The sequence below is a fragment of the Sorex fumeus genome, unplaced genomic scaffold, assembly GCF_029834395.1.
Source record: "Sorex fumeus unplaced genomic scaffold, SorFum_2.1 ptg000045l, whole genome shotgun sequence".
NCBI classification, from domain to species: Eukaryota; Metazoa; Chordata; class Mammalia; order Eulipotyphla; family Soricidae; genus Sorex; species Sorex fumeus.
Window position 1 is genome coordinate 15341290 of NW_026606102.1, and position 24627 is coordinate 15365916.

At 37.5% G+C, this 24627-nt stretch overlaps 1 protein-coding gene across 6 annotated transcripts in view; it reads right to left on the reverse strand.

Annotated features, from left to right (window-relative positions):
- OSBPL9 (oxysterol binding protein like 9) overlaps positions 1-24627 on the reverse strand; it is a 180849-nt gene that overhangs the window by 35794 nt on the left and 120428 nt on the right. For 4 of the 6 annotated variants that reach the window (XM_056122452.1, XM_056122451.1, XM_056122450.1 and 1 more), the window contains 4 exons: positions 10473-10568; positions 8969-9016; positions 7209-7238; positions 6517-6567 (listed from right to left, as the gene is read on the reverse strand). In XM_056122452.1, the coding sequence (XP_055978427.1) occupies positions 6517-6567; positions 7209-7238; positions 8969-9016; positions 10473-10568 (225 nt within the window). Of the gene's footprint in view, positions 1-6516; positions 6568-7208; positions 7239-8968; positions 9017-10472; positions 10569-15838; positions 15908-24627 lie in introns of all 6 variants that reach the window. The other 2 variants (XM_056122448.1, XM_056122447.1) reach the window with 1 other exon arrangement.

The window sequence follows — 24627 nt, forward strand, 5'->3', positions numbered from 1 at the left end:
GAGGGGGAGGAGGAGGGGGAGGAGGAAGGAGGGGAGAGGACGAGGTGGAGGAGGAGGAGAAAAAGACACGTATGACTGCATGTGTATCTTGAATCCTTGCGTAAGTCAATCGCCAAACCTACAGGTGGCTGGGAATCTTAGCACAGACAACACATATTTTTGCACATCCCTGAAAATACTTGCATTTTAATACAGAATATTCGATTTCCCCCTTCTATGCATAAGAGAATTATCTATGTTAAAAAAATCCAAATATCTACATTAAAAATTAATATAGCTGAAAATCCTAATGAGAATCACATACAAAAAATATTTAAAGCTTTTTCTTAGATAATTTATTTTTTTCCTATTAACACTTAAATTTATTAAAGAACTTCTTGGGAATATTGTGTCAAGAGAGACAGTATAGGAGCTAAGGTGCTGTGTAGCCCACCCCAGTTTGATCCCCAGCACCATGTTGCTTCCAAAGCAATGCAAGAGGTCAGGAGTAGTAACCGAGCTTTGTCAGGTATGCCTGAACTCCCACCTCTACCCCCCAAATAACATATATGTTATTTATACATGCATATATATGCACTATGCACTCCACTATGCATATACGCATATACACACACACACACACACACACACACACACACACACACACATATATATTACATTAAATTTTCCCAAAATGTTCCCAACAAGAGGCAGACTTCATATTTCCTATTCGAGAACCTAGGAAGGTCTCTGTGACAGTTTCTACCAAGTTAGCACAGCAGATGTGATTACTCATTATTACCCATGCTAGGCTCATGGAAATGCTACAAAATTCTACCCATTTTTCTTGGCACCCAACTACTAAACTGCAAGAAAACTCAAATAACTGTGAGACAATTATATACAAAAACAGCAGCCGCTTTGACTCCCCAAACATCCCAATTATATGAGTAATCAAATCTTGAAGGTAGATCCTCCCTAAGTCAAGCCAGGCAGGAGACACTGCATGAAGTCTACAACAAACCATGACGCTACTCAAATCGCAGATTTGAAAGCAAAATAGAAAACTGCTGCTTTTAATTCTTAACTTATTTTGGTTCCCAGAAGTTGAGGGTAGTAAAAGAGAGCAGTAAGTCTGTGTGGGCTTTTGGGTTTTTTTTTTTTTTTGGTTTGTTATTGTTCTGTTTTGTGATGTAAGGAACTAAATTCTGGGCTTCATAAATAAAATCCATGCATGCCTCTACTGAGTTATTTCCCAACCCCTGTTGCTGTTTTAAGACGCCAACTTTTGGGGTGGTTTTTTAGTGATAAGCTGCTGCTTTAGTACATTATATTATCTAAGAACACTACCACTATTAATTCTGGTATAATTAAATATCTTATCATTCCTGGCCCCTCTACCCCGTAATATTCTCAATAACGTATGAGATCAATGGGGTATTTCAAGTCAAAATTGGTATTATTTAACAATATAGTGGTTTGAGATTTAATACAGAGTCAAATCCACATGAACCTACAGACTATTCTATGCTTTGCTGTAAATTCATTCCCATAATGAACTTTAGGGATTTTGTTTTATTATTTGAGAGGCTTACGCTCATCCCTCACAAAACCTACTTTTTTTTTCTTTTCTTTTTTTTGTAAGCAAACCACTGCTGCCTTTCATCATACTCAGCTAATGTTGAATACCAAGTATTAATTAGAGATCTGACTTTTTTTTCCCTCAAAAGGGCACGGCGCTAGGCCTATTAAGTTTGGAAACCTCCACTATGCACTATGTACTAATTATGATGGTCACTAAAGATGAGCATATGATGGTTATCTTCTCAGTTTCTTAACAGTGTCTTAAGAAGCATGCAAAAAAAAAGCATGAGTATTTTAAATTTTACGAAAGAGAATGTCTAATTCCAATTTGATGACTTTAGCAAACTGTTAGAAGGCTAAATAGACACATCAAAAAAAAAAGTGAATTTAGATTCTAACTTGACACAACAATTAAAAATGGATCATCTGGTTCCATGGTACAACAGAAAGCATAGTTGCTTTACAAAATGGATTAGAGACTCAAATGTAAGAACTAAAACCATGTAATTATTAAGTAACACATAGGAGGAAATCCATGTGATCTTGTGTAAGTAATTCAGAGACATTCTCGGGTAAGCCACAAAAGGCATAAGCAAAAGAAAATTTGAAAGAATGACATCATTAAAATTTTTTAAATGTATATGCTTCTCAGGCTACTATAAAGAAAATTAAAAGATAACTGACAAAGAAAAGTTTGTTAGTATTACCTGAAGGATATCTTTATATCTATAACTTTAGATATTCAGAATATCTAAAGTTATTTCTACGACTCAGTAAATGGGCTGGAAGATATACCACTAAGAATGGGTGAAGAATTTGACAGGCGTTTCTCTAAAGAAGTTCTATAGGTCAGAAATAAAGAGGACTTTAAGGTGTAAGGTGCTGGCAAACTTGTGACAGATGATAGTTAGATTCCTGGCTCCACAACCTCCCTGCCACAGACAGGGGGTGACTGGCTTGATAAAAGCACAGGAAAAGATATTCAACATCAAGATTCTTTAAGGAAATGCAAATGAAAGTCACAAAATGCTATCACTGGAACTGCTCTTATCAAAGAGACCATCGTAAATGTCGGTGAAGATGTAAAATAAAGTGATAGCACAGCGGTAGGGTGTTTGCCTTGCGCACTGCCAGAATGGCCGAGCTGGGTTCGATTCCTCTGCCCTCTCGGAGAGCCCGGCAAGATACCGAGAGTATCTCGCCTGCACAGCAAAGCCTGGCAAGCTACCCGTGACATATTCAGTATGCCAAACACAGTCTCAGCAAGTCTCACAATGGAGATGTTACTGGGCCCGCTCGAGCAAATCGATGAACAACAGTGTGTGGACATACGAATATAAGGTAAAGCTGCTATAGAACTTGGCAGCTCCTCAAAAGGTTATTACCATGTTACCCCAAAATTCCACTCCTATATACTCAAAAGCAATTAAAACAGTCTACACAACAACACTGCAAGCAAATGCTCACAGTATTATTTATAATAATAAAGTGCAAACAATCTAAAGGTTCATTAATTGATGACTGGATTAATTAGTATTGCTCGGTGTTGTCTCAAGGTCCCTGTGTGTGTCCCTGGGGGTCCCTATACATTGCTGGGGTGGCCTAAAGCCAAATAAACACACAAAATTTTCCAAGTGCCCAGGACATTTCCCACCCAATTATGAAAGGTTTGGGAATGGAATTCAGGCATCGAAATTGTTAAAGATCCCAAGTCAATCTGATGCATAACAGAGTTTGGGAAAAGGTGAATTTTGGGAATCGGTGAATGTAATGGGCAGGAGAGAAACTATGGGACTATGGCGGAATGGAAGCTAGAATGGAAGAATAAAACTAGAAGGAGCTTAAAATTCTACTTATCGCATACTGCTGTGAAGAGGGTACTGCACTGCCCACCCCCCTTAAATAAAACACACAAAACCAGAGATAAATTAATTATCATTATACCCTTGGACGTCTGAGATAACAGCATTTTCTGAAAATAGCTGATTTCAGTATCTCATTAACTTACCAATGAAGAGAAATCTCCAAAACTGCCTATAATAATTTACATTTTCATTCACTGACAGGAAATTCCCCCATTCTTAACATGACTTTGCCACTTTAAAATTTATGCTCTCCCTAAAACATGTGAATTTAATACTTATTTAAAATTTGTTATTTGGTACTAAGAACATCAAAGACACTGAAATAGTTATTTAAGTATTATACTTGACAGTCTTACAATGCCAGTAAGCATACAGGTACTATTATCCATATTTCATATAGGAAGAAACCAAAACACGGAATCCAAGATATTGAAGATAATATAAATACTGCCTCTCATGTTACTTAAAAACCTTATATCTCAATCAGAGAGATTTAAAGATAAACTTTTTTGTGGGGGGTGGGAGTTGGGGTACTCTCCCATTCCCCATCTTTGATGTTATTGTTCAGAGGATGGGGCATCTAAAATCAAGGCAAATCAAGGTAAAGGTCCAATGGGTGGGCCCTAATTTAGTAAGATAAGTGCCTACATTATAGGAAAGCTTTCATCTACACTCCCTTATTTCCGCCCTTTCTCAGAGTACACAACAGAGAGAGGTTGTGTAAGAACACGGTGAGAAAGCAGTTGTCTACAAGCCAGAAGAGAGAACTCATTCACTGGACTGAACTGGCAGAAATCTAGATCACGGAGTGCAGCCTATAAACTGTGAAAAAAAGAAATGCTGTTTAAGCTACCAAATACAAAGTCCTTAAGGAGATTATACTACAAAAGACAACAAACAAGATTCCATAAAAATCTGGTCTGTGATGCAAGGTCATGAAGAAATGAAGTTAACAGGGGCTGAAGAGATGTTACAGCAAGATGCCCGTCTTGTGCGTAGCTAATCGAGGTTTAATTTGTGGCATCCCAGGTGGTCCCCTGAGCCCGCCAATTAAGAGAAATGGGTGATCCCTGAACACAGAGCCAGAATTAAGCCAGAGCACAGTTGGGCGTGGCCCAACCCACTCTCCCCACAAAAGAAATTAATGGAATCTGTGCAGTGTGGGCAGAGTAGTCAGGAAAACCTCTTCAAGTAAGTTTGAATACAAGTGAAACTGTGGGCCCTGGAAATCTGGGAGAAATGCTGAACAGGCAGAGAGGAAGGCGAGCACAAATTCTTGAAGCAAAAAATGCTTCGCCTGTCTTAAGAAAACAGGCCACAGTTACTGGAATGCTGTGATCAAGTACAGGTGAGGTAAAAGATTAAGTGAGAAATGGCCAAAAAGGAATAAGCAATGAAGAGTAGTTTAGACTTCGTTGGATGTGAGTTGGAAATCACCAGGGGAATTTGAGCAGGAGACAACACGGTCTGATTTACAATTTGAATAGATCTAAATTTATAAGAGTTCATACCAAGTACATAATCTGAGCTACATTTCCACATTATTTTAAAGACTTAACAAAGATAAAGTTTCTTATGAAAAACACTAAAAAGTCAAATTCCATTTACTTGCTCCATATTGCCCATTCTGAAGAACATTGAAAGGGGTTTAGTTGGATTAAAATCACAATCACGGTGCTCCCGTAATTCATCGATTTGCTCAAGCTGGCCCAGTAACATCTCCATCGTGAGACTTGTTGTTACTGTGTTTGGCATACCGCATACGTCATGGGGAGCTTGCCAGGCTTTGCCATGCGGGCGAGATACTCTTGGTAGCTTGCCGGGCTCTCCGAGAGGGGCGGAGGAATCGAACCTGGCTCAGCTGGGCTGGCTGCGAGCGAAGCAAATGCCCTATCGCTGTGCTATCGCACCTGGACTAAAATAAGCAGACAAATAACGAGTGCAGACTAAACTGTAGAAAATTACTGAAAGAAACTTTATACTTTGTTCCAAAGACAGAGCCCCAAATTTCCTAAGTAGTTAGACACAAGATGAGCTTCTGAGGAGAGAGATGTAGCTAGGTAGAGCACATACCTTGCACATATGAGGTGCAAGGTTCAAATTCTTGGTACCACTAAAAGACAAACAATGTAAGCTACTGAAAAAGCCCAGGATGGTTGTTTTTATAATATATAAAGCCTTGACAGAGTTGAAGAGCATCCTAACTGGTCTAAATTCTAATGGCTCTTCTGTTTCTATCTTCTACAGCAGGTAGCAAGAATCCCTCTAATACCTTCAGACCGTTAGACACGGTATAGGTTATTCATTATCTATATAGACATTTCATTAACTCTAGGGTATCCCCCACCTAACCATAGGCTTTCAACTTTTTGTCTCTCCAGGCCCTAGCTTCCTTTCTTCTTAAGTTTTTGAATGTGTACTGATCTATAAAAGTGGATTAGAAAATGTAGACACATATCATAATTTCCAAACCCAAATGCTAATTGTCTGCACACACCTGCTGGTTAAAAACCCAAGTGTACAATCAGGTAGAAATAATAAGGTGATATAATATGTATTTAGGTTTAACAGACCTTTCCCCCACCAAAAAGCAAATCACATCCATAAAAACTTTTGCTTAAAATAATTCAAAATATATTCATGAATAAGGGAGAGTCATTAAAGCAGTGGTTCATTAATGGAGTACAATACAAGAATTTCAAAACATTTAAAAAGTGTCTATTATATTCTTCATACGGGGAAAAAAATAAACCTCTACAATTTAATTCTTTTTCCTAAGGAAATCTTTTTTATAAAAGGTTCTTCATTGTTTCAGGAGGAGATAATGGACAAAATGAAAGGAAGGGGTGAGTCACTTGAACAGACTCCCTTCCTTCCCAGTCATGACCAGAAATCACCTTATCAGAAGCAGGAACAGTATGGGCAAGATAACATCCAATCACAAACACTGTTCAACAGTACCAGGAATCCCACAATACAATTTATGATAAAAAGGTAATAGATTTCAAAACCAAAATCTTTAGCAACTAAAACAATTTCCATTGCCATTTTAAATCCACTGAAGCGATCAAAAGCAAAATTTACTTACTTTAGCAATCTGCAGCAACACAATGCAGTGTTTAATTGATTCTACCATGCTCTATAAAAACAAAACATTAATTTTAGGACCTTACTTCCAGTAAGCTAAAAGCTTATTTGAATATAAAAGGCGGTCAAGAAGTCTCTAGGTAAGAAATACTCTCTCTAGAGATATGCTTGATAGTGTTAAGTTAAAATATTCATTATAGCAATTCTATGAATTGTTAAGGAATAACCAAAGAATGTTCATTTATACTAAATAACACCTAAATATTTTTAATTTTTTTTCCAATCCTTCAAATAGCAAAGAGTTATGAGTAAGCCTGTTAACTTCCAAATTCTTAGATTAACAACAGTCAACTCCAATGGAAGTTTCTAACACATCATCTCTCTAAGATTGTTATTTCAGAAACATAAAACTGATTCATTATACAATTTTAACTGTAAGAAAGGATGTACATGTCACTCATGGTAACAAACTTTTATCTGAGGATCTCAGACAAGACCAAAATTAAGTGATAAATGAAGCCAATTTTAATTAAACGAATCATTCTATTTAATTCCTTTGGAAAAATAACACAATTCTGAAATCTCTATAAAAATTCAAATCTTTTACTTTTTAAAATACAGGGGCCAGCCTAAAACAGAATACCTTAAAGCACTTTTAATACAAAACAGGAGTTTTTCAAGCACATAACTTACATTTGTTGTCTCTTTGAGAGTTTCAATTTTCTGTTAAAAAAAAAGTTTAAGTTTAAACAGCGATTGGTGCTTTTTATTGGTTAATTTATAAAAATCTTACCAAAGTGTACATAATACTATGAGTACAGCCAGGTTGTAAAGAGCGCATTGTTCTGCTATACTTTCATTATTTAAACACTATAAATTCTTATGAATTAACCCCTCAATTAAAACGGACATATTTCAGAGATTTTTTTTTTTGGCTTTTTGGGTCACACCTGGCAATGCAGAGGGGTTACTCCTGGCTCTGCACTCAGGAATTACCCCTGGCGATGCTCAGGGAACCATATGGGATGCTGGGAATCGAACCCGGGTTGGCCGCGTGCAAGGCAAACGCCCCACCCGCTGTGCTATTGCTCCAGCCTCTTATTTCGAGATTTTAAAGAATAATATGAGACATTCTTTTTTCGTTTGTTTGAAGGCTACACACAGTAGTGCTCAGGGCCTACTCCTGGCAGTGTTCAGAGGAGACAATGCAGTGCCAGAGGGATCAAACTGGATGGGCAGCGTGCAAAGCAAGCACCCTATAACCCCTGTACTATCGCTTGGACCCAAGGAAAACATGAGACATTCTTATTCTTTACATGAAAACACGCTTTGTCTTTACTGTACACGTCATTATGTAACTTAAAAATGCTTATTTTAGGGGTAGAGCGTATGCCTTGCATGAGGAGGATTAGTCAAATCCTTACCATCTTTTTTCTTTTAAGAGTAACTTTAAAATAAAATAATGCAAACAAAGTACATTAGAAACCAGTCAAGAATGGGAAAATGTCAATTAAAACAATAGCAGCAAAAAGTACAAGTTAGTTGTCATAAATCCATATTGGCGAGAGGGAAATAAGTGCAGTTGTAGGGATAATGTAAAAACAGAAGCAGAAAAGAATTCATAATTGTGAACTAGAATTTCTTCATAATTGTTTCCTCATCTGTGGCTTCCTATTAATTCTGAAAATGCTTGCAAGACTGCTAATATCTGAAATAATAACATGCAATCAAAATAACCTTTTCTTCAGTGAAAAGGAGATATGCAATATTTAGAAGATATGAGATGGGAGGTGGAAGTGAGGGAATGAGGAGAGAGAAAAAGTGTGGGAAGGGGGGAAATGGGAAGGATGGGAGAGGAAGGGCTAGTGGACAAGGGAAGAGGAAGAAAAGGGGGATGGGGGAGAGAGAAAAGAGAGGGGCCTGAGTGTCAAAGAAGAGAAAGTACACACCCAACTGAGATGTGAGGCAACTACAGAATAAAAGAGGCCAATAAAATCATTTTCTTTGAACATGTCTGAAGATGAAACTTATAAAAAGAGTATCATATTATTTCAATTACTTTGATTATAAAAGCACAACAGAAAAGCACCACAAGGACCAGAGTGATAGTAGAGCTGGCAGGGCACTTGCCTTGCTTGTGACTGACCAGGGTTGGATTCCCAGCAACCCATATGGTCCCCCAAGCACCAATAGGAGTAATTCTTGAGTGCAGGGCCGGAGTAACCCCTGAGCATTTCTGGGTGTGGCCCCTGCCCCCCAAAACAAACAAGTCAAATCCAAACAAAAAAATAAATTCTCTAGAAAAATTCCTTCAATGAAATTACTTACGGTAGTACCTCATAATTGATCAATAGTACTATTATAATAGTCAAAACTTTGAGATCCTCCTGTTATTTCTCCAAAAGGCTCTTACATTAAAAATGTTAAGTAAAAACTATGATTATAGAAGTTACCTTTCTCTGTTCATCATCTTTGCAGTTTTGAAGTTTGTCATCAAAGAGCTACAAGATTTAAAAAGCACATATTATTGTAAATATTTAATAAACACAGAAAAACAAACTTTAGTTTTCTGAAACACACTTTTCTAAGGATGATTTGTCAGCACTTTCAATATGATGTATTTTTCAAGTTAAATTCTACTGAATTACTTTCAGTAGCCATGATCAATTCTACTTCTATTTTTTCTTGGAGTGGGATTGTTAGGGGAAGGGAAGAGGCTTCTCCAGAATGGACATAAGCAAGCCAAGAAACAGACAAGTGGGACACCTGTTCAATAAGAAACCTGGGCTTGAAAAGCAAGCCTATTTTTAATCTGCTTACAAGCAAGAGAAAATAAATTACTTCTAGGAGAACAAAATATAGATTGAAGTCTTTTAGTGGCTTGACATCCAACTTTATGAACACTGTTTTCTTCCCAGGATTTTTTTTGCAATTAATTTTAAATTAGTGGTAGTTTAATATTAGTTAAACTCTGGAGCGATAGCACAGCGGGTAGGGCGTTCGCCTTACACGCGGCCAACATGGCCGACCCGAGTTCGATTCCTTCGCCCCTCTCGGAGAGCCCGACAAGCTACCGAGAGTATTCGATATGCCAGACACAGTAACAACAAAGTCTCCAATGGAGTCGTTACTGGGCCCGCTCGAGCAAATCGACGATCAACGGGAGGGCCTTTACCTTTACCTTTACCTTACCTAATTTTAAATTAAAAGTTAAAGAAGATAACTTCAAAAAATATATATAAAGAAGCAGAGATATCATCTTTCCGGTCCCTCAAAAAACAAACAAAAAACCAAAAACAAACAAACAAAACTAAGATGCCAGAAATTGAGCCACCTAAAATTTATAGGTTTCATAGAATGGTCTTTCAGCGGTAGGGCGTTTGCCTTACAAGCGGCCAACATGGCCGACCCGAGTTCGATTCCTCCGCCCCTCCCGGAGAGCCCGGCAAGCTACCGAGAGTATCTCACCCGCACGGCAGAGCCTGGCAAGCTCCCCATGACGTATTCGATATGCCAGACACAGTAACAACAAAATCTCCAATGGAGACGTTACTGGGCCCGCTCGAGCAAATCGATGAACAACGGGAGGACCGTGACCATAGAATGGTCTTATTTTAAAAACAGTGCATTAGTTTTTAAAAACTAATGACGCTTAGTACTAGAAAAAAATCATGATGAACCAAATCATTACTTCTAATAATACTAATAACCAAGTGTGCATTATGGGGTGTGTGTGTGTGTGTGTGTGTGTGTGTGTATATGCATATGTATACACACACACACACACATACACACTATTTACCAAAAATCAAGATCTCTGTATTAGTCACCTGGATCTTCCTATAAGCCAATCTAGAAATTGCTGAAGAACTGTGTCATGGATTAACATCAAGCAACTTTTAACAAAAAAATCAAGGTCACTGACAACTTTGTATCAACTCAGTAACATTGCCATACCTTTAATTGTTCTATCAAAATTTGTAGGTAAGCATCAGCCTCTGTAAGTTTCTTATCAAAGTCTTGTACACTAGGAACAAATCCTGAATCTAAACCCTAGGAAAAAGAAAATTTGCAATGAATCTAACAGTAGTTTATTTTTCATAGATGCATTCCCATTTTTAATGAAAATAGTACTTTATCTAATTCAATTATCTAAATTCTCCCAGAAAGAGGCACGTTCATCATCAAGAACTAGAACCATTCCTCCTCATCAATTCCATGTATTATTACTAAAAGTAGAATTCATTGTATTTCAGAATCATTTTCTTTTCTCCGAAAGTCCCCTAAACGCTTTCAGACACCTCCAGAGAACCAAAATTTAGGTAAAAGAAATATATACAGAGCAACCTGGATGATCTCCTGTTTCCCCTTAACTTTCTGCTAGTAAGTTTCATTAGTTTCTCATCTTAACTTTACATACTATGTATTTTTACTCCCTAAATTAGCCCATCATCTGTGAAGTTTTTCTCCTCTTACTATAAAAAGAAAAAAATAACCTTAAAATTCTTACCTCTTCCAAGAAGCCCAAGTTAAAGTGACAATGCTTCTCTCTTATTAATCAAGTTCTCTACTCACTTTCACCCTTGGCATGAATACTACACTCTGAATGTGGTGTAAATGTTTATTTATTTAGAGAGTTCACTTACTTCTCAGCTTAACTGTCTAGAATCTGCATGTCCTAGTTTTTTGTGCACTAAAAATATCAAACTCCAAGAGCAGGGGAATTGACTAAAAATATGCTCAGTTCATTAAGATCTCTATCTGGGAAAAAAAATCAATCCTGAGTGTAAAAGACAATGAACAGCTGCAGACTAAGCCCAATATTTTGCCATCTGTGGTGGTCCAACTATCATGCTGTTAAGGAAAAAAGGGTCACGAGCCGCTACGGTCATAGTCCCTACCCAACCACAAAATTCTGGATTTAAGGTTGAAACATGTTAGATACCGATTTGACCTTTACTTGTCATACTGTCCCCACTTTGGCCAAAACATTTCAATAATTTTTTCATGGACTTGAAGTAAGAGTTCATTTTATGGTATAGCAGCATTTCATTTCTACATATCACTGTACTGAATAACAAAACAATTTCAGTCATTATCTCAAAATATCATATTGAGACAATTTGTTATTATGAAAATAACAATGAGTTGGCAAACCTCGTTTCTAACTGCAGTCTAGCCACTAACAAGCCATTGTGTCTCTCTGAGCTTTTGTTTCTTACCTGCCAAATACAGGCATCCTGTTCGTACTATTAATGTGGCAGCTACCACCTCTACTAAAGACACAACCATTACTGTCACAACTGTTGCTCTTGCAAAACTGAAATCCAAATTCCGAATCAAAACATAAAACACTAGTCCATTGAAAGAAAAAGTTAACTTATATTGTAATGCATTTTCTTTATCAAATGCAGAGGCAATAAAACTGCCCTTTTTGTTTACCTATTTATTTGGCTTTGGGCACACATCTTGCATGCTCTGGCTTACTCCTGGACCATTAGGGATGCCCAAGATTAAACTAAGGTTGGCTGCAGGCCAAGGCAAGCACCCTAATCACTATACTGCTCTGGTCACAAAAAAATGCCCTTTAAAAAATACACATATAAAGAAAATGCTAAATATTGAAAAACCTCTTCCCAACGAGGTAACATAAAAAAACCCACAAAGTTTATAAAAGAAATATCTTATAGATCAATGCACATGTCAGATTATTTATAAAATTGCAATTAAGCTTTGTTTCAAAAAAAGATAATTCCCCAAAACTTACTATCAGAAATACATATTATGAAAACAAAAGATGAAAAAGAAAATCTAACTCCATTACATTGCTGAGATGCTAATTAGTAAGAAAGGAGTAATTACCAAGTTCTGTATCACAAGAAATTTGAAGTAGTTGGCTTTGGGTTTTCTCTCACAGAGCAATACAATATGATTATCAGTAATTTAACTCTACAATGCAGTTAAAATCAGACATATTGTTCTTACCAAATACTATGTCATTATTTAAGTAGTTATAATTAAAAAGTGAAAAATTAAGACAAGGGAATTTAAAAATTTTCTTTCTAAATCAATTTAGAACCACCACTGTTAAAATGTAATATAATTTTTAATAAATCAAAATCCAATTTAAAATTTTCCAGTAAATAAAACAAATTAGATTTAAATTACTGAGATCTAAAACCCATCTTAATTATTTGAAAATGATCTTTTGATGTGACTATAATCGTAACAGCCTTCTCTTTGTTGGTTCTATCATTAAACCTACTTCTAAGTCTTCTACAATATTCTGATGTTTTCAGAGTAAACTCCACAGGACACAATAAACAAATCAAAAATCCCCTGGCAATCTTTTTTCTTTTTTTCCCCTGCAGTGCCAGGGATTGAGCTCAGGGCCTTACACAGTGCTCTATGGCAGTCGCACTCCTGGCCTTTCGTTTTTCTTTATGTGATGTATAGTAGGGGAGTCATAGTTGTTAGAAGAATCACTGCAGTCCCTTCCATAGTAATCTACAAATCTTTGGTATACTCAAAAAGAAAATCTACATATATATACCTAGTCCATCTGCACACATATAACTGACAGTAATTAACTGTTATCTGAAATTGTATATGAAAAATAACATTAGGGGAAACCCCAAGTTTCCACTAGTGACTTACAGATACACAGACTCAAAGTCAGTGAGTCCAACCTCTAATAGCAGACACTTTAATAATGTCTTTAAAGGTCATCTAAATCTCTTCTTGAGTATCTCGAGATGTGAAATTCCTCACCTCTTATGACTATTTCATAATTAAAATTTACGCTAGTTGTAACTTCCTCTTCCCATTCACTAATTCAGTATGTCACTATGATTACACATAACATTTTTAGTGATTTTGTTCAAAACAGAATATACAAAATAGAATCAAGTCCTTTATTATGCTGACTGTTATCTTCCTTTGGGCAAAAAACTCCCAATAGGACAGACCCTTTGAGACACAGTGTAACTTCATACTTCTTACAGTGGTATCTTAAGAGTAGCCCATGAGAACAAGCAAACTGGAAGTCAAACAGATGAATCCTCCCGGTGTATTAGCCTTAACTAACAATTGTCACGGGTTATAGGTAAATATTTCATTGACAACTTCTCTTAAGTATTATAAACTCTATGAGCCCAGGAACTGTGTTCATTCAACATTGTATGCCTCAAGCTAGCTCAGTGCTGAATGAATGGGGACACTGACAGCAGCCTCTGGCAAAGGCTGACGTTAGTACACAAACCAATCTTCACAAATGCTTTCCCCTTTATTTCTCCTACCTTTCTGTTCTCTTTCTGCTGTCCACTGTATACTCCCTCACTCCCTTCCTTGTTTTACTTTCCTTCTCTTTGATCCATGTCCTTCAGGACTAATAGATATGTAAGCTTGCATTTTCGATAATCAGGACCAAAAAAGGTTTCTAGCTGCTTCCTAACCTACTATATTGATAAACCATTGTTCTAATCTGATGATTTCTGTATGAATTAATTTAAAGTTTAAATTAAACACTACACAGAGAAATAAAGAAAACGTGGTTTGTGATATATAAGAACTGAATTAGAAGAAATAAAACAGACATTAATCTGAATCTCACTGTAAAACCAGAAATTTACTAGAAAAATAAAAACCATTTATGTAGATACATGCAGTAAAAACAAAGTAGTTTCTAGTGTTTTAAGAGCCTTTTGCTAATAAAAAAATAAAAAGCTAAAGCACAAAGATAAAGTCAAGAAAATTTGGTAACATGTATCAGTCAAGGACACACCAAGATAAAAAATATAAACAGAGAAAGAAATACCATCTGGCTTGTTTTTATTTTATTACTGTAAGATTTTCAGTATTGGGGAAGGAACACTTGGGAAGAAAACATCAGATTTGAAGAAAAACATCAAATTGCTCAAAACTGTACATAAGTACTTCACACTGACTTTCTAATCATTATGCTGAATAGCATCGGTTTTCTCAGAAAACACTTCAAAGAAACTAAGAATTATCAGAAAACTAGGGCTGGAGCAACAGTACAGTGGGTAGGATATTTGCCTTACATATCGCAGACCAGGGTTAGATCCCCAGTACCCCATTTTGTCCCATGAGCTATCAGCGCAGAGACAGAAGTTAGTCCTGAGCACTGCTGGATGTGCCCCATGTCCCAAAGAACTATCCTAAAACTTAAATGAATTCCTATTAATAACTTTAGTTGGAAAATTAAATATTATCGTTTATAATACACATAACCAAATGTTTCATCCAATATAAAGAATACTGAAAAGATGTTCTTAAACTATGAATTACACAAACCACATATGTAGTACATACAGATTATATACAAAGTACCTATGAATTACAGTGCTTTGGAGAAAGACTCCTTGGGTAACAGGATGAAAGACATCTTTTGGGGTAGAATACCAAAGCACTTAAAGCAATTCTTGACAACAAAGGAGGGGGAAACGAATAGGGAAAGTTAAAGCCAGTGAAAGGTATTTTAAGGTTACTAGAGGTCAAAACCAAGAAACAGGTAAATTTTGGGCAATTTAAGGAACTGAGGAAAATAATATCGAACAGGAAGGGCTAAAGCTGAGTAATATTGGAAAGAGCCACAAATGAGTTCAGAGTCACGATCCTCCCGTTGTTCATCGATTTGCTCGAGCGGGCCCAGTAACATCTCCATCATGAGACTTGTTGTTACTGTGTTTGGCATATGGAATACTTCACGGGTAGCTTGCCAGGCTCTGCCGTGCGGGCGAGATACTCTCAGTAGCTTGCCGGGCTCTCCGAGAGGAGCAGAGGAATCGAACTCGGGTCGGCCGTGTTGGCTACGTGCAAGGCAAATGCCCTACCACTGTGCTATCACTCCAGCCCATCACAAAAGAGTAATTATTCTATTATATCTTATTTCACAGTGAAAACTTACATGACTACTCCTATGTGCAGTGTTTCTAAATATAAAACAAATATAGTAAAGGTAAGTTTCATAAGAAAAATTTTAGAAATAAAAAATTTTTTTCCTAAGTCTCATCAAAAAGTTTAGACCAACAGAATTACTAGAACTATAAAAGAAAGCAACAACTTAAAATTTTAAAAGTCTCCTAATAAAAAATGTCATTAATCTAGACAGAAGCAGTTGATTTTTAAAAATTAGCTAAACATATACCCTGTAATTAAAGTAATTAAAATTTGCAGAATTGTCATTTAGGAGTATTTGGATAGTTCATGTGCACAATCAGCAATCTGAGATGACATTCATTACAGATATGCTTTCATCCAATGAAAAAAGTATAGGGCATACTTACAATTGAATCACTTACAATTATTTTTGAAAATTCAAGAACTGGAGAGATACCAGAAGACTGGAAAAAAGCAAGTGTGGTACTGATCTTCCATAAAGGTAAGGAAAAGAGAGAATAGAAAGTTACCATGCTGTGAGTCTCACATCAATAATTAAAGGAATAATAAGAGAAAAATCTGTAATTATACAGAGGAAAAGTAGGTACATGAGCAGCAAGTGGCAAGTTAAAAATAAAAACATATTTGCCCATTTTGTTTTTTCTACTTCTTAGAAATTTGTTAGCAAAATAGTTTTTTTAGAAATGATACCATTTTGCCTCATCAAGTAACTTAAAAGTTGGATTAGTAATAAAACAGAAGTACAATCAAGAAACCAGAAATACGAACACAGTGAGTTTTGGGGGAACTCCCAAAACAGTGCTCAGGGGGCCTAGAGGCCAACTCCTAGTGATACTCAGCCAAATGGGGTTGGGAAGAACTTTTCAAAGCTAGCCCTACAATGCAGTGCTGATGCGGCCTGGCAGTGCTGGGTCAGCACCTGCAGGGCTACATCTGGGAATAGAACTCAGGTCCCTGCGCACGGCTGGTTCCTAACCAATCTCCCCAGCTCCAATGCCTCGGCTATATGTGCAGTATTGTAATTTCCTTGAGGCTACTGAAAAACTGGAAGCAACTGGATTCCCTGCTTTCTCTCTGACGTATCACTTCAATTAAATGAACAAAATTTGGAGGACTAGAAAATTTCAAAGGTAAGAATGTTCTCCTATTTTTTAATCACAAATAGTTTATAACTGTTTTTTCATTTGGAGGAAGTATTTTTAATTCAAAAATGCTCATAAAATTGTATTTGTTGAAATGTGTATATGCTGGGAATCAAACCCAGACCCTTACTCGTATGTGGTATGTGCTCCCCTCTGAGTCACGTTTCTGTTGCCACACCCACCTGTTCCCAAATTCTAAGCAGTTTTTCTAGTCATAATGGATTTAGAATATATTTTAAATTTTCTTTCAGGTGTCTTTAGTCCTCTGCTACACACTTTACAGGCTTTCTTTATTATCACAGCACAGTATGATTAACAATTATCCAACTCTGTATATGCTTATCCAAATTATCCAGTTTCGTTTTCTTCTCTATGTGGATTTTTATGTATTTTTTGTAGTGCTGGGAATCAAACCCAGGGTCTCACACATGCAATGCAAGTGCTTTACTGCTAAGATATATCCTAGGCTTAATGGAAATTTCGACCAGTTTTCTGACAACAAATACATTATTTTCTATTAAATAACAGTATTTTTTTGAGGTGAAAATCATGGCTTGTCCAAGAAACTTATGGCTGTTCAAGAAAAGGCTACCGCCACTTAACATATGGAATGCCCAGATCATTCAGAGGTACTACTATACTAATACTTATTATAAATTTTTAAATCTCTTTAGCTGTCCACTTAATAGATCTTCAATTTTCAACAGTCTGTAGGTAACTAACAACTGTCTGCATAATCTGACAAAGTTACTTTTTCAGTCTACAATTTCTCATCTAGAGATGGCATGAAAATAAACCAAAGTTGATAGATAAAATAATATTCAATATTCACAAAATAACAATAGTGTATGTTCTAATTCCTTTTCACAATATGAATCACAGTCATCAGGAATCACTATCACATCCCTAGATCTTAAATTACTACCTCGGTAAAAGGAACTTGATTAGTACTTGATATATGAAAAAAACAAATTAGGCAATGCTATAAAATTTTCATGGTGATCGATCAACTATCAAATAAATTATCTAAGTTAACAGCTGAGCTGTATTTAACATTCCTTTAAAAAATAAAAACATGGGCTAGAGAGATAGTAGAAGAGTTAAAGTGCTACTCCTGTTCAATCCCGGGTACTGGACTTGGTCCCTCAAGATTCCCCACATATGGTCCCCAAACCCAATCCACCCCCCAAAAAATGCTAAGAGCAACAAATAAAACATATAGCAAAATATCACATTGGAAAATATATTCCTTCCAAAAGCCCAAAAAAGACTTTCAGAAAAGCATTAAGCATTAGGCTTGCTTTTGAACCACAAGAAGCAAATTGTACTAATTATTTTGGTCACAAATAAACATAAGGAAGGGTTCCCCCCTGTAAAATAATAATATAATAATAATAATGATATAGTACTGTTCTAAAACTAGAATCACTTTTATCTTTAAATTTACATAGAAAATAATCAAAGCAATAATGAATTTGTTTTTCTTTTAGAAAAGCCCTGGCCAAGGGGAGAGAGTTGTGGGGGAGGGGTGCACTCCATCCACGTGACCATCCCAAACTTAACCCCAACAGTCCCTGCAGTCAGCCCCCCATCCCCAGACTGGCAGATCCAGGCAGCATGTCCCTGGGCTTGAGAACTGAACTGTGAAGCTGAGAGTCACTAAGAACGGCCGCCACACCCATTGTATACTACCTAGAAAATCCAAAGGGGAAAAAGTTGTTTTAAACACGTGCGGGCCCACACAGATGGGCCTACACAGATACACACACACAAACACACATGATGAATCTGAACTGAAACAGAACCGAGCTGCTATTTCAAAAGCAGTCAAGCACAGAGCAGTACAGTGTACAGCAGTATGGAGGGTGTGTGCTGCAGTTATACTGCAAGTATGAAACAGTAATTAGTAGCACAGTAGGCCACGATACCTCAATAAAAACAAAAATAATTTCATTTGATAAGGATTAGAGTGAATATTATGCAATTATTAATAATATAAAGTATTAATCTATATTTAATTATAGATTATTAATATATAGTTATTTAATTCTAATCTGTAAGTACAGAAAATCCATGAAGAACTTTTTTCAGAGCTAAAATTTTGAGAACTTATTTAAAACTCAGCATCACTACTTGTTCTTCTTGATTTCTTCATCTAATACAGGTACCCTGACTTACAGGAAAAGTATTAATCCGATTCCATAAAGTAGCCTGTTACTCAAACTATACATACACGTTTGAGATAGGTACCATTTCCCTTTATGTAAGTCATTACTCATTTGTCTTTCCAAAAGACTTCTCCCAATTTATTCAACAGACATATGTCAAAATTAAATAAATAAAAAATCCTAAGGATTTTTAGGTGACAGTAGGATGGCCACATCTCCCAGTTTACCTGGGCAGCTTCTCTTCATGTCTATTACAGCAAATTACCAACAGCTGCTACTTACAAAATTCCCCCCTACGGACAATATATTTCATGCTCCCCCCTCTATAAAGTATGTAACTAGATTTCACAAATAGCATGATGGGACCTGGAAAGCAGCACAGTGGGAGAGGCACCTCCTGGAACACAGCTGACCCAGGTTCATTCCCCAGCACCACACATGGTCCCACAATCCCCACATCAGCAGGCCCGAAGCACAGCTGGATGCATCTCATCCCCACCCCTGGCAACAGAATTCAACAAATTTTTTAAAAGAAGAAAAAGAACAAAAGGATAAACAAGAACAGCATTTAAAAATACCTAAAAATTAGCAATCACCACTCTACTAGAATGCTGGGAAGAAAACTAGGCAGTGAAACAATGCAGAATACCTAAAGTTTATTCCCATATCCTTTCCACGAATACCATGAACATGACTCAACATTCATGAAACCAAAAATACCAACTTCACTCCCTCTAACAAAATAGTTTTAGCACATGACTTTGGCAATTAGCCCAAGTTTTCTTCTCAAGACACCTGTAGGTTAGCTAGCAGCCATGCAATTGTGGGAAATCACAGTTTAGGGTCTGGGGAACCCTCTGCACAGGGGTCAGAGGGCACATGCCTGCAAGCCCAGTTTGAGCCAGGGCACCACGTGCCCACTCTCAACACTGCTGCAAACAGCCCTGGAGGCCCCTGAGCAGTGCCAGGGTGGCCCCATAGTCTCTGCACTGCCGCTTTAGAGCAGCTCTGCTTTCCTGGTCCCAAGCACTGAATGGTCTGACCCTGCTGGCAGAATATCTCCAAGAATGGCCCCCTGAGCACTGCTTGGGAGGCTGCCCCAACACCAGAACCTAAACAAGCCAAAGGTTACATCAGTGGTTACAACCACCAGTCCATGTGCTGATTGGCTCTCGTCCCTGAAAAAGCTATTGCCATTCTTGCATACACAAGGTATGCCTGGGTCAAACCGGCACTATGGCACTCATAGATAAACATTAACTTTTAAGTAAAAGCTGTTATTTCTGCCTTGGCAGTCTGCAAAGTATTTTATTCTCACCAGTTCGCAGGTGTAAGAAGGCTGAAAACTCACCAGACTGTGTCAATTCAGGATTGAAATAGTCTCTGAGGCCTTACTAGGATGACATGAAAAAATAAAAAACCAAACTTTATTACACAGTAAAGGAACAACAAATGGCCAAATGCAAGGGCATCTTAGAGCTAGCTGGTAGGGGAGGGGAAAGTGTGAATTCAAAGGGTCTTTGCACCACTGGTGGAGGAAGCAGTACTCTGGTGGTGTTGGAATGATGTATGCATGAAACTGTCTATCAGTACTGCAAATCACTGCATCAGTAAGGAAGGGAAGCAGCAAAAAAAAAAAAAAAAGGAACTTTCTTACCACTCTAATGGGATATTCAGTTTGGAAGCATTTTACAAGGTAAAACAACTTCCTAATTTGAAGGATTCATCAAAAATAGAAGTTTTCAACAACTTTCCGTGAAAACTGATCAAAGAGAAATTCAGTTTCTCATATAACCAAGAGAATTTACTTAGAATATGCAAATCCTTAAACTGCATATTTCAGTAGTTCAAATTTAAAATAAATGCAGAATTTTCTTAACAAAAAAGCTTGCTGAAAAAGTAGGTCATAAAACGTTTTGAAAACCAAAATGCCAGAACCTGAGAGATAGCCAACGAGGCAGGCTGCTTGCCTTGCATACAGCCAACCTGGGTTCAACCCATAGCATCCCAAAGCACCACCAGGAGTGATCCCTGAGCGCAGAGCCGGACTAAGCCCTGAGCATCGCTGGGTGCAGACTCAAAACCAAAACCAAGCCAACAAACAAAAGTGATATATATAATCTAACAATGTTGAATGTCTGTGTATAGCAAAATAGGACAAATAAAAACTAAACAACATCCTTGGGGATGTAAATGACGAAATCGCCAGACTAACAGATAATGAGCACCAAAGGTCTCTACCTCAAGCCAACCAGAAAAACAGAACTCTGAAATGAAAAGAATGAATTCTGTAACTGCTTTGGCATTTATTTCTGAGATTAAATTTGTCAAAGCAGTTTTTATAGATCTGATTTAAGCTGCCAGTTAGTGTCAAACAGAAGGAAACAAACTCAGTTTTGGCTGAAACTTTAAAGTGTAATACAGCATTGTCCTGACTTAAACCATTGTCAGAAATCTACTAAGGTTTCTACTAAATTTTAAGTAGGCTTATAATTTAAACTATTTTTTTTTTTACATATGCCCATGAGGAGAACTCTTGTTTTGTTCTCCTCTATATCATGCAGATGAGTGCTTGGTTAGTGGCATGTGTTCAACAAAAACTGTCTAAAGAAACGAATGAAGAAACTCTGAAATGTGCCTGTTAATTTTTTTTTTTAATGGGAACACAATTGCTTTAGGGCTTAGTCCTGGCTCTTCACTTAGGGTTCTTCTTGGCAGTGCTTAGGGAACCATGTGCAGCACTGGGGATGGAACCAGAGTCTGGTCACAAGCAAGGCGAATGTCCTTAACTCCTGTACTATCTCTCTGGTCCCAACATTTAAATAAGGAAAGTAATAAAGGAACGTCTGCAGATTATAAATTAGTATTTATTAAAATATAATCAATTTGCCCTAAAGGATTTATCATTACACAGATGGGTGCCAATTTTTTAAAAGCTAATTAAAAGTTTTAAAGAAGAAAATGAGCAAGACATGTTGTACTGTATAGGTGGTATATGATCAGGCAATGACAATGGCCTTTGTCCTCTAACAATACATTCTCATCAAATCTTCTCATGCGGACATTTTGACACATACTACTCTGGGCTTAGAATTCAGATTTAGAATAATGACTTATTCATCAGACATCTGTTGTGACTAAATAGCACTGTGGTAGAGCTTTAAGATGCCAAGATGAAGTAGACAGAGACCCTTCCCTAAAAGTTCCAAATCTATAGAGTGAATAAACATCTGTCTGTGTACAACTGACCCAAGCTTGGAAAATACATTATTAAAAGGATACAAAGGTCAGAGAAAGTTAATGACATGAGAAAGGTTTTGAGAGATAACACAGAGTGCAGGATTTGCCACTAACACATGGTATGCCGGGGTCATACCGGCACTATGACACTCATAGATAAACATTAACTTTTAAGTAAAAGTTGTTATTTCTGCCTTGGCAGTCTGCAGAGTATTGGACGTTTTACAGTATTACCAGATGGAGTGTTTGAACTCTTAAAAGTGGTTGGATGCCAGAGAGGCAGTATGGGGGTAAAGGCACATCCTGGCACTGCATACGGTTTTCACCAAGCACCACTAGGAGTGATTCCTGGGCACTGCTGGGGGAAGGGGAAAGGAGGGAAAGCATCAGAACAAAAGATTTCTCGGACACCCTGATATCAGAAATAGCAGGAGGTCTTGAACACCCCAAGTCTGAAGGAACAGGGAAAAAACCACGTCTCGCAGGGCAATCCGAAGGTGCTACACAAAGGTGATTCTGCCTGCGTTGTCTTTTCCAGAAAAGTACCAAAGAAAAGGAGCAAGAGGAATAAATCGGCATTTAATGACACCGCCAGCCCTCGATTTTCTCACTCCCAGGGGCTAAATCCGATCAGAAACTGAAACTGCCCCAAGTGACCACAGGATATGAGGAGGAGCTTTCTTGAGAAGAAAGCAGCAGAGAAGGAGGAAAATAAAGAAGATAAGTAAAGAAGAACCACGAAGGCATACTGCCAGATTTAGGGATAGGATGAGCAGAAAGAGGTGCTGGAAAACATGATAGGACCGCATGTGGAACACCATTCTCTTGGAAAATATGTGAGATGATATTTTTGAAATCCAAAGGCTGAATATGAAAGGAAACCCAAATTAGTGGGCTGGGATTTGGGAAGGAAGTAATGGAGTCCATTCTCTCTGTCAACAAACACTGTCCTCCCGTTGTTCATCGAGTTGCTCGAGCACGCCCAGTAACGTCTCCCTTTTTTTTGAGACTTGTTGTTACTGTGTTTGGCATATTGAATACATCACGGGCAGCTTGCCAGGCTTTGCCGTGAGGGCGAGATACTCTCGGTAGCTTGCTGGACTCTCCAAGAGGGGTGGAGGAATCGAACCCGCTCGGCCAGGCTGGCTGTGCGCAAGGCAAACGCCCTACTGCTGTGCTATCACTCCGGCCATTCTCTCTAGAGACAATAAAAAACTAAAATGAATAAATAAATAAATAAATAATAGGGCTCTAGTCCTAGTTATTCTAGTCTCTAACTGACCTTGGGTGGGCAAGTCACTTGGCTTCTCTGAGACTTTTCCCCTCCACTATAAAAATAGAGGTGGAATTAAAACTTGGTACTCTGGTAATGGTGAAGGCGTGGTAACTTTGTATGCCTTAAGAGATAAAAATTAACACTGTTGCAAAAAATAATAGATAAAGGTAAGGGTAAAGGCCCTCCCGTTGATCGTCGATTTTCTCGATCGGGCCCAGTAACGTCTCCATTGGAGACTTTGTTGTTACTGTGTCTGGCATATCGAATACTCTCGGTAGCTTGCCGGGCTCTCCGAGAGGGGCGGAAGAATCGAACTCGGGTTGGCCATGTTGGCCGCTTGTAAGGCGAACGCCCTACCGCTTTCTTTCGGGGGTTGTTTGCTGGATGCCTTGAATGGTTTTGCAACTGATCCTCCATGAACGAGTGCACAGGAACGTTCTGGATGAAGTGGTACTACAGGTTAGGCAGGGATTTGTATCTGCAGTGGCTACAGATCTATTTGCAGCGACTGGCTCTGTCTGCAATTGGAGATTAAAAAATAATAGAAAATGATGTAAACCAAATATACAACTAAAAAACAAAAAGAATCTCTAAGATTTCCTTGTAGTCCTAGGATTCTAAGAAGTCAATGTCTCCTGGTAAAGAAGCACGTTTACTAGTGAGTAAATAAATAGCTCATTCACTTTAAAAGATTAATTCTGTGAACTGCTTTATAAAATAAAAAAAAATTTAAAGACTAAATGAGGATATGTAGAAAGGCTATAAAGAAGCAATTTAAAGACGATTTCATTGGCTAAAAAAAATACTTTGAGCATCAATAACAATAATTCCAAAATATTAAAATGTCAAATAACAAAATAAATAAATGAAAAGATTAATTTCAGGGGCCGGAAAGATAGTACAACACATAACATCACTTGCATTGCAGGTGGCTAACCCAAATTCAATCTTTAGCATCCCATACAGTCCAACCCTTAAGCCCAACTGGAAGTGATCCCTGAGCAAAGAACCAGCATCCTGAGCACCACTGGGTGTGGCTCAAAGACAAAAATATAAACCAACCACTAAAATTAATTTTGCAATAAATAAATAAAATAAAATTAATTTTGTTTAGCTAAAAATAACTTACATATTCCAAATATAACCAAGCCCTCTGGGACATGATAAGAAATGCTGAAGCACAAGCAAATTCCACAATTTAATGTAACCTTGAAAACAACTGAGAAAGATAAATGCAACCAGATTTAAAACATGTTATGAAATGCAAAGGATGCAAAGAAACAACTGAGCAAGCAGAATAATTTGGTGACATAGTTCAGGAAAAAATAAGTTGTTCATTCTCAACAGAGCAAAGAAACAAAGAT